General features: G+C 40.4%; 1 protein-coding gene across 1 annotated transcript in view; it reads left to right on the top strand.

Moving 5' to 3' along the window:
- Positions 1–11,193, top strand: part of CLSTN2 (calsyntenin 2) — a 191,863-nt gene that overhangs the window by 130,948 nt on the left and 49,722 nt on the right. The window contains exons 6-8 of the mRNA XM_015637580.3: positions 3,653–3,838; positions 7,912–8,160; positions 8,673–8,794. Of these exons, the coding sequence (XP_015493066.2) occupies positions 3,653–3,838; positions 7,912–8,160; positions 8,673–8,794 (557 nt within the window). The remainder of the gene's footprint in view (positions 1–3,652; positions 3,839–7,911; positions 8,161–8,672; positions 8,795–11,193) is intronic.

Here is an 11,193-nt window from a genome sequence, read left to right as displayed (position 1 = left end):
GAGTTTAGAGATCAAGAAAAGTCTTTACATTAGCCATCTGCTAAAAGGAAAATTTGTTTAGTGCATTAAGATTTACTTTTAAAGGCTCAAAGTGTCACTGAAGTTTGATCCATTTTGAGCTTGGGACAGTTTGAGTATCTCAGCAATCAAGATCCATGTTTACATAGCTGCTTTATAATTGATGAAATCTGAAGCAAAAGCCTGATGTGTGATATTTACACTCCAATGTGATATTGTAGGGAAAACCCAGCTGGGGCTGTCTTGCATTGTCTGGAGTAGCTTTATGCCACAAGTGGCAAGTAAAGCCTGTTGAGCTACAAAATCCAAACAGAGGCTTCCAGACTAAACAGTGGTAATTTTATTCAGACTTTCCCCCTGGGATTAGCATTCTGCCCTGACAGCATTTACTTTCTTAAGTTTGCAGTGTAACATGTGGTTGTAGCAGGATTTGTGTCAGGTTTGTGTCAAACCTGTGTTGGTTGGATTTAGCTGATCTAAGTGCAGCCTGACAGTTCAAGTGGGATTATGTATCTGAATTTATCTAGAAAATACCTAAATTCAGAGGCTTTTGCAGACTCAGGTTATATAAGACTTTTCCTCTGAGTCACTCCAGAGGAAACAAAAATTCCTGAAGGGAAGGTGCTGATCTTTTGAGTAAGTCCAGTGTGGGATGTTATTCTGGGAGAAAGCAAAATAATGATATTCACCCCATTCAAAATTAATTTAAGGACTTGGGTTACTCTCACAGTAATTTCTTTGTACTGTTACTACCACTTACTTTTGCTTGTTTCAACTCTGCACTTCCCAGCATTGCTGCCTGCATTGGTGGTGAGATGCAGAGGGTGCTTGCCTCAGCTTCCCAGCTCTGGGAGCTGGAGTTCTTGGGGGAGGGTTCTGTAGAAATAATCCAGGTGGTTTTTATCAAACAGAGCTGTTGCTGCCTTTAGGGACGGTTCTGCCATCTCAGGTTTGCAACCTGCTCCAGTATTGCCTCATCCCTGCCTGGGAATGCCATTGGCATGGACAGGGACTTCTTGGTGAAATTCCTAAATCTGCACTAAGTCAATGAAGGAAGTCCTGGTGCAGTTTAGGATGAGAATTGGTCTGTGGTGATGCAGTGGACCAAGGGACAAAGACACTCGTTCAAGTCTTATTGATGTTTTACAACTTAGAGCTGAGATGAATCTGGGAGATGTAGGAATTTAGGAGATGCAGGGTTTATGATCTCTGAGTACAAATTCCCACCTCTGCCAAGCTGAAAGGTAATACAATGAAACAAAATACCTCTTTCAGTTCTTGTGGCAAAAACAGAGGGCTCCCATCGTTCTTCCTTGTGAGCACTGGAATTTTATATGTTGTGGGTTTTACAGGACAATCCTTGTATAGCTGGATGTGAGTGTGCAGCTGCAGTTCTGAATTCAGTCACATCTCACGTCCACTAATGAATATTTTGCATGAGTAACAGTTCATTTGGTATAGCTGAGAAATGAAATGTGGCTGAAAGCTGCTGAAATAGTCAGAAAGGTTTCAGATATATATAAGACTTTATCTTCCTTTTTGGGTAGAGGAACACAGTGCCTAAACTGGTGAATAAGGGATTACAAAGATCAATAATTCATAGATTACTAGTTTGTATAGAACTAGCAAATTCTTTTATTTTTGCCTGAAGTACCTGAAAGAATTTGCTGCTCTTGTTCTATTGGAAAAGTGTTAACCTGAAATTTCTGCAGTGGAGAGGGAACAGAAACTTATTATTGTAATGATGTCCTGTATATGGTACTTGAAATTCTAATGAAACTGTTTAAACTGACAATTGCAGAGAAATTAGGCAGTACTGTAGATCAAGTTTAACTTAATATGGAGCAAACTGAGTGAATTACCTGAAAATTACAACTGAAATAGCAACTCAGTTATTTATGCATAGGCAGTCATGGTGTCATGGTTGTCTTAGTCATAATGTCCAAGTCCTGAAGATTTTAGTAAAAACAGATACTAAAAATACTTTCAGAATGTTCCAGGAAGTCTCATCTTCCTCTTAAAATAATGCTGAATGATTGATTACCAATTGGGTTATGTCAGGAAGAAGTTCTGAGAATTCTGGGATGCAGACCAGTGGTTGTATCATCTTTACCTGGACTCTGGAGTGCCTCATACTTCAAAGTGTTTGCATGGATGTTCAGCCTGTCTGCTAAAAATGTAATGCAGTTTAAGACCAGGGGAGAGAGCACCAGCACCACTTTTCAAGCTTTCTGAAATGAGATCTGTTGAAAAACACCAAACTCCTTTACCTACTAAATGCACATACATATTTCTATCCACTATTAGTTTTCCTTCCACTGATACTTTGAATGTATCTCTGTCCATTTGCTTTCAGGAATTTTGCTGACTGCCAGGACCTAGAACTTTTCCATTTGTGAAATCTTCTTTTACCTAGAAAGATTTGAACTTGTTAGAGCAATGAGGGGAAGGGCCATGAACATGGCCAGAAGGCTGGAGCATCTCTCCTTTAAGGACAGACTGGGGTTATTCAGTGTGGAGAAGGCTCCACAGAGATCCTGCAGAGGCCTTTCAGTGCTTAAGGGGACTTACAAGAAAGATGGATATAAAGATTTTACTGAGGCCTGTAGTGACAGAAAAAGAGACAACAGCTTTTAAGTTGGATTTAGATTGGATATATGAAAGAGATGTTTTTTCCTATAAGGATGCTGAAGCACAGCACAGGTTTCCCAGAGAAGCTGTGGATGCCCTGTTCCTCAAATGGTTTGAGGTCAGGTTGGATGGGACTTTGAGCAACCTGGTTTAGTGGCAGGTGCCCCTGCCCATGGCAAGGGGATGGACTAAGTGAGTTTTGAGGATCTCTTCCAGCTCCAGTCATCCTGTGACCTGATGAAAATATGAGCTATAAAGACAGCTAAAATACATGTTTATAATTACTGCTGCTTGTTTGGGTTTTCTCTGAAGCGTGTTGCAAACACCATAATTAATTGGATTTCAAACATTAAATGCTTCAGTTGAGCAGACAGGGGTATGTGTGGCACAAACAGGTGGCTGCCTGAGGCAGGGGATTGTTTAAATCTTATGGGCTGTGAGGCATCTGCATAAGCAGAGATTAGTCAGATCTGGCTGGAAGCACAAGTCATCCTTTCACTGGACCTTCCTGTCATTAGTGCTTCACAAAATTAGGAAGATGTTCAAAGACAAGAAGTGACTCTACAGAGGTGTTATATTAGAATGATGTGTGTAGCTCCTTGGAGGCATTTTTTCTTACCACAACATTGTGAAATCTGACCAAATTGGGTGCAGCAGACACCTCCTCCCTGCAGAGTTGGCTTGTAGTCTGTCACAGGAGTGTGAGCACTGCAGCTCCAGACTGACACCAATTAGCACTTCTTGTCAGCAGATGTGTGTAGCCCTTACTTGTGTGACTCAACCAGCAGTAGTGCTACTTAAGTAAGCCTGACACTCTTAGAAAAACAAGGCCAAAATCCAGGGTTTTTTTTCAGGAGAATAGCTTACTGATGCCAAGTTCAGGAACTCTTATTTTTGCCTCAGACAGCGACCTTTGAGAACACTATGTCACCTGAAATTATATAACTCCTCTTTTTTTCTTCACCATTAGATCTTCTTGTTTTTGATCTGTTTGTTTTTACAGACTGGAACAAACGGATTGAATACAGGCCTGGCTCTGGCAGCATCCCCTTGTTCCCCAGTATTCACCTGGAAACGTGTGATGGACCAGTGTCCTCAATCCACACCACCATTGAGCTGCAGACCAGTTCCATCGGAAAGGGCTGTGACCGCGAAACCTACTCTGAAAAATCTCTGCAGAAATTATGTGGTATGAATATGGATTTCAGTTGCCATAATAATGTTTGTGCAGACAAGACAGCATTTCCCTGTGACCTGTGAGCATGGATTTAGCTCAGCTGGCTCACTCTGGATCGTAGCAATGAAAGTTGAGAGAGTGGTGATAATTGACAGCTGCTCCATCCTTTTCTTCCATTTGTTTTCATTCCATCTCATACTTTCTCCCTGCCTTATTTTAATTTTTTTCTCTCCTGCTCCTATTCCTTTCTCCTTACTCCTCATTCTTACCTCTTTCTCCTTTCTTCCCTCTGCTGCAAATACTGGTGTGATAGTCTAGTGAGATTTCCAGTGCAGATTTGCCATCACAGGAAGACCACAGGATGTGAAGGGAATTGAACCTGTTTCAGTGTTTCCGTCCTCCTAACTCAGCTTTCTGCTTTGCTGTTCAGTGCTGTGCCAGAGGACAAACAAACAAACAAACAAAAAGTAAAACAATACTCTGGGCAATATTTTGAGTGAAAATATGAACTTCAGATAAGAGCTGACCTAGTGGAGAAATAGTTCCTAATTTTTTCCTCTCTTTTTGGGCTTTTTGATGACTTTGTGTAAAATGCAAAAGTCAGTTTTGAAAGGCAGGTTAAACACTTGAAAGTACTGCTGGTTTTTTTTTTTTTTAGACTTTAAGATTCTGTATCTGGCAAGGCAATGGCCATGAAATAATCCCTTTATCTTTTGAGATCAGATGTCTCTCCTGCTCTAATATCCTGTCTTTAGAGTCCTCCTCTGAGTCCCTGATGGTGTGGACACTAATTCTCATCTTCTGCATCTTTTTGCCTGCCTTTTGTCTGAGCTACAGTAGCAGTTGTGCAATTTTCTCCATATAAATGGGTGGATTTTGGTTTGTGGTGCTCTGGTGTAGGGCTTGCCTTTGCTCTGATAACCACCCAGCAGTGCTGCAGATATGTTAAGACCAATAGACTAACCTTTAGGAAATAATTTTTGTAAATGAAAAAATTCAGCCAGTGTTACTAAATCATTAAAAATGTGGAAGCAATTCCCAGGGAAAAATGGTTGGCAGTCACAATTTTCAGTTATCTGTGGAGATGGAGAAAGGGATGTAAAGGTGAGTGGGAGTAGTAGCATTGCGATAAAATTTGAATGTTTTCAACTTCAAAATTGCTTAGTTAAGATCACAGAAACAATCATGACTTCAATTCTGTGTCTTTATCCAAATGCCTGGGTTCTAGAAGAGCAGATGAAAATCCATCTGCCACAATATGCACCTTAATCACTAAATTTGAGAGGCTGTGCAAGGCTTGATTTCATAAAATACTAGAATTTTAATAAAAATAAATATGTTATAGCTAAAGTCTCATACTCTTGCCTCCTGTAGGAAGCTGTATTGGCAGCCAGAAGAACATTGCTGTGTGCTCTTACAGACCTGAACTGCAAACAGCACAGTCACTCAGTGAGGATGACTGTTAACGAGACCTAAACCACAAAATTAAAAAAATAAAATAATAATAAAAAAATAAAAATAAAAAAAATAAAATAAAAAAAACCCTTGAAATCAAACACTTGTTAGATGTAGCAGCTACATCTAACAATATTATCATTTCAAGTGCAGGGCTGAGAGGAGGTACCTTCAGCTGCTGTAAAAGTCCTTAGCTGAGGAAGGTTGTGCAAACTCTAAGGGGTTCAGCTTGCAGAGCATGGCTTGACTTCCTCACCTGAAGACATTGTAGTAGAAAAGAGGATTAAAGACATTTCTCAGGTCTGCCAGGGCCATTGTGGTGGCTGCAGGTAGCTCTGAGCAGTGGACAGATGTTACGGATGAACCTCAACTCAGGCTCAGCACATCACCAAGGGGCAGAATGGAAAACACTTGAGAAGATGGCCAAAGGTTTGAGGGTGTACGTAAATGGGGGAAAATTCTCACTGCTGAAAGAATACACTTTTTGGTCCAGGTTTTCCATGTCTTCATAGAGAGCAGACATGGTAGAAACTTGTAACAGGACTTCGATAAAAAAGATTGTAAGTGACAATGTGCTGTACATGAGAATTGCATTTAGCTCAGCCTGCACTTTGTAATTTAATATTTATTGCCATCCTTAATGTAGAGAGAACTCTTATGAGAGCAGGTTAAATTATTTCTGGAAATCAGCTTTCTCCCAGAAATTACCTTATTGTAACTAATTCCTGGATGATAAAATCCTTTGAAAAGGAAGAAAACCATGATTTTTTTTTTGTACAGTGAAACACTGTGTGACTGCAGAGAGTGCAGAACTGAGCACTCAGATATCTCTGCATCATGTAAAAATGCAAGGCTCTCTCTATGTAATTAAAGATCCTGTTTATAAATCCTGTGCTAATTTCTTCATTTGTCTGTTGGAAATCTGGAGAAGGCAGATGCTAAGGAGGGTGAATTAAAATTCATTTTTACATGACAGAAGGTTCAAGTCTGCCTTTCAATAACCCAGAGACTTGCACACCCTTGGATGGTAAAGGTGGGAAGCTTAAATGATTAAATTACACTTGAGTCATTTTAAAGTCAAAGAATTATTAGTGTTGTGCCACAAAGCATTTTAGTAAACATTCTTTCACCTTGTCACTTGACAGTAATGAGAAGTACAGACTGTCCAAAAGACACCATTTGGACTGCAAAAACATATCAGAATAAATCACGCTAAAATAAACATAGGTTAAGGAGCCTAAAATATAGTGGAAAGATGGTTCTGTTGCTGTGTCCTTTCTTTCTAAATGTAGATAAAATAGAATATAATGGGATTGTTAAATCTCACATGTGGCAGATGGGAAACTGAGAGAGGGAAACACTGAGTATCAGACTCAAGGCCCTGCTCCAGCCAGGATCCTGCCCTCTCTCCGTTATCCTGGGTGATGCAGCATTGCAGGATGCTCAAAGAAAGTTGCTGATCTGGTAATGAAGGACAATTTGGGATGGGTAGATCATATTTGGATGATATGTTTCCAGCTAAGCCAGCAGGCTGGTCCAGCTCAGCAAGCAACATCACCGAGTGCTTACCCTGGCACAAAGTTTGGAGCCCAAATGCGCAGGACTGGGAAAGAAGGTGGAGCCAACTGCAGAAATCACCTGTGAAAATAAGCACTTTTATATGCAAGAGGTGCCTCAGGGGTCTCAACCCAAAACTGCACTTCATGCAGCAGTTCCTGTATTGTTCTGGAAGCATTTTGGGAGAAAACAGCATCAGGCACTGATCCAGTGATGAGGCTGTTCTGGGAACACGTCCAGAGAGATCCTGTTTGCATTGTTCCAGCTCTGACTGTTCATGGCTGAGCAGCCTGCGACTCTGGCTGGATTTATTAGGATAGGAAAAACATGATTTATTCCAGCCAATCTCCCAAGCACATAATCCACTGTTTTTTTCTTGGAGCAGGATTAAAACACGCTAACAAGATGAGATTCCAAACCTAGACATATATCTCCATACAAATATGGGCAGGTAAAATAGAACCTGTTGAGCTTGGTGCTGGTTTCACAAATGCAATGTTTAGTTCGTAAAATCAATACACTTTGTCTCCATGCTCAAACTATGAATATGTAGGTGTTAGTTTTGGTATTCAAAATATCACTTCAAAATTTTACAGTAATAAATTTTGGAGAAGAATCCGAGACTTTGGTACATATTTCCAAATCATAACTATAATACTGTTTTCTTAAAAAGCCACTATGAAACAATTTTACACACTTTTGGCTTAAAATTTTTGCATTCCTACAGAGATTTGGGATCTTTTATCTCTTCTTGTTTTGACTCTTAGCAGATCTTGAAACAGCTGAAAAAATGTCATTAATGGATTTCAGAAAATTAACATTTCTAAGAAAGATAACTTTACATTATTTTCTGTAGTTTTCTGTACAGTACATTTAAACTTGAAAACTCTTGCTGGTTTACGATGGTGGGTGTTTTATTTATATTTCAGTGATTTAGCATTGAGGCTGGTAGGACCATTTGGATAGTAAAATAATCTAAAGAGTGTGACTCAGAACCCTGGCCTACATTAAATTAGTCTTGACAGCTTTTTCATTGGTCTCTTATTGCATTGTTCATTATATGTGATTTGCAGGAGCTTCCTCAGGTGCCATTGATCTGTTACCATCTCCCAGTGCAACAACCAACTGGACAGCTGGGCTCCTCATGGATAACAATGACATAATTTTTAAATTTGATGGAAAGCAAGGAGCCAAAATCCCAGACGGAATAGTCCCGAAAAATTTAACTGATCAATTCACCATCACTCTGTGGATGAAACATGGACCTAGTCCTGGATTAAGAGCCGAGAAGGAAACCATTCTCTGCAACTCTGACAAGACAGGTGAGTCTGTGTATGGGAAAAATGCTATGCAAAGGGAATATCACCAGCAGTAGTGTTGCCATCTCTCCTCATTTAATTTGGTCTGATTAAAAAAACCTAATCTCAGATGGTGTCCCTCCAAACATTGCTGACTTGAGAGCTTACTGGGGGGCCTGATGACAACCTAAATTTCAAACACAGCTGGGATAACACAGCTAGAGATTTCGTAGGAATTGATTGATTTAAAAAAAAAGAAATTATTTTTTCTTCATGATTTAGATTGGGAGAAACAGTTCTAAGTCTTCACTGAAACTAGTTAGATGAAATAAGTGTTTGGATTTGATTTATTAGCTGGGACATGATTATTCCATGGACAAAGCTGTTACAGCATAGTTCAAGAGGAGCCATAAGGATTCATGAGCAAGCTCCAGGGTTATCCAGGGTTTGTGTGCTGTGGCTGGGTGCCGTCAGTGTGCCAGGTTCCCAGGCAGGGCCGAGCTGTGTGTGCTGCTGAGCTGGCTGTGTCCCCGCAGAGATGAACCGGCACCACTACGCGCTCTATGTGCACAACTGCCGCCTCGTGCTCCTGCTGCGCAAGGACTTCCACCGTGCCGACACCTTCCGCCCCGCCGAGTTCCACTGGAAGCTTGACCAGGTACCCAGCTCATCCGGGACCTTCCCCTCCCCTCCCCTCAGCCCCTTGGACAGCACAGGGAACCTCCCAGATCCTGGATCCCAGATCCCTTCTTTCAACCCCTAGGACAGCACAGGGAACCTCCCAGATCCCAGATCCCTTCTGTCAACCCCTAGGACAGCACAGGGAACCTCCCAGATCCCAGATCCCTTCTGTCAACCCCTAGGACAGCACAGGGAACCTCCCAGATCCCAGAGCAACTGTTACAATTCTAATTAGGATCCACAGAAAAACAGAGAAATGAATTAACTTTGTCTAGTCATTTTATGCACTAGTTGTATTTTTTCAATCGAGACGCTTTAAATGGTAAGTAGAGGTTTACATCCTTTGGCAGTGGAGAGAGACGTGACATTGCATACAGTTCCCTAAAAGTTTTCCATTTATAATTTATTTTAAATCTGCTTTATCAGCACAATGGGAGTGATGGAAACCTTTTCAGTAAAGGGTATGCTGACACACAGAAAGGCACTCCTATTATATTGTAAATCCAATCTGCAGACCTTTTATTTCATCTGCTGTGCTGTATGTAGTTTGCCTTATTATTAAGAATATATTACCAGAAAATTATGATTAAAGAGATAAGAGTTGCCTTTCATAGATTTATTAATTTTAGGTAGGATAAGGATTATTTGCATGAAAGACTTCAGCAAAGCACTGTTTTTTCAAAGCAAGTTTCTTCTTATCTTTGAGTTCAAACTATGCTATTGAAGATGTAGCTGTAGGAATATTTACTTTTCTAATTCACCTTCTTTATGCATATAAAAATGAGATCTCCATCGTGTTTATCAGATGAGTGTGGTAAGAAAGCCTGTGGTGGTCATAGCACTTGCTCTTCATTTACACTAACCAGCCTGGAATCAGTTTGTGCTGTACCCAATATGAAATCTTAGTGTGTCTCAAAAGAAATTGAAATTAAATCATACTGAAGATTGCAAGTCTTCAGATTGCCAGATCACTTCAGATAAGGCTGTTCTGAGTGCTGAAGATGGACTTGTACTTCTGTATTAAGCATCTAAATTAATAATAATGCAAAGTTTCTGAGAAGTATTTTGATTTTGAAAATTGAGTGCAGTCTATGTCCTTGCAATGAGAGAGAACCAGTGTCCTCTCAATGAATGAAATTTGTGTGTGATTCTTATAACTTGGACACAAACCTTCCTAACTACTGCTGGAAACTCCTACATGATGGAAACCAGAGACAGAAAACATTTTTTTTTTTAGGTCACTTGATTAATCTTCTTTCATTCAGCTGCTGTCAATTGATTTCCACAGTATATTTTCAGCTGTTGCTCATATCTGAAGAAGAAAGTAAGATTAAAGTATAAATAAAGTTTGTTATGGGTTGTGTGCCCAGACTTCCATGAAGATAAATTTATATTGTCATGGTGATACTGTTGTAAGTTTTGTCATGAAGGGACCTCATAAAAATTGCTGCTTTATCTCTTCTTCATGCTCCATCTGGCCTATATGGTAGAGTAAATTAAAAGAAACTGAAAATATATGTGAATGATGGGTCAGGAAAGAACTTGCATGGTTTTGAAGACAAGGCAGTGAGAAATTGTCACTATAACGTAGTAAAATGATGCCTTCTTCTAACTGTATACCCAGAGTGGTCTGTCTTAGATAGCACAGGATATTTTAAAACCACATCATAAAACAAGTTGGATCCTACTCAATATGAAAAGAAGCTGGGCTCTACTCTTCCAGGAGTAGATTAAGTTGATTGTTTGCATATTTAGACACTGACATACCTCTGGAAATCTCATCTCCAGAACAGTTCATTCTGTAGTGGCAAACTGCCCAATTCCCTGTTGTTGTTTTTGTTTTGTTAAGACAAGCCTGGGAATGGAGCTGTGCCCAGCTGCTGTCCCTGTTCCCCCTCCTGCCCTGAGGGACAGGGCTCTGCAGACAGGACAGCGTAGAAATGCCGCTGCAGGACCCTCCAGGGCTCAGTGCCAAGCACAGCCAGAGCAGAGGAAAACGTGGCAGAGCATTTTATTGCTGAGCTCACTTTATGAGTGCAACATAAAGTTGCAGATCCAGAGATTGTTTTTGCTGAGAAGAATCCAGTGATCTTGGAAGAGGGTGAAGCTTGAACTGGTGAAATCATTTATCACTCTCACTGTGGATCAGTAAAATTTATAATACCAGCTGCTCTGGGCTCTATCTCCTCCATGAGACTTCTCATTCTTTCAGGGCACTGACAAGGAATGTGAGCTAATTGTCATTCCAAGTTTAGTTTAATTGTCTAGTTCTCATTTCTGTGGTGGGTGAGTATGACACACACCTTAGCTGCAGGCTCTGTCCTTGACTGGATACAGGGATCCACTGAACATTTCCTGCCCCTGAGCAGTACATCT

Source organism: Parus major, chromosome 9, assembly GCF_001522545.3.
Source record: "Parus major isolate Abel chromosome 9, Parus_major1.1, whole genome shotgun sequence".
Classification (NCBI taxonomy): domain Eukaryota; kingdom Metazoa; phylum Chordata; class Aves; order Passeriformes; family Paridae; genus Parus; species Parus major.
This window is presented reverse-complemented; position numbering and strand designations above follow the sequence as displayed.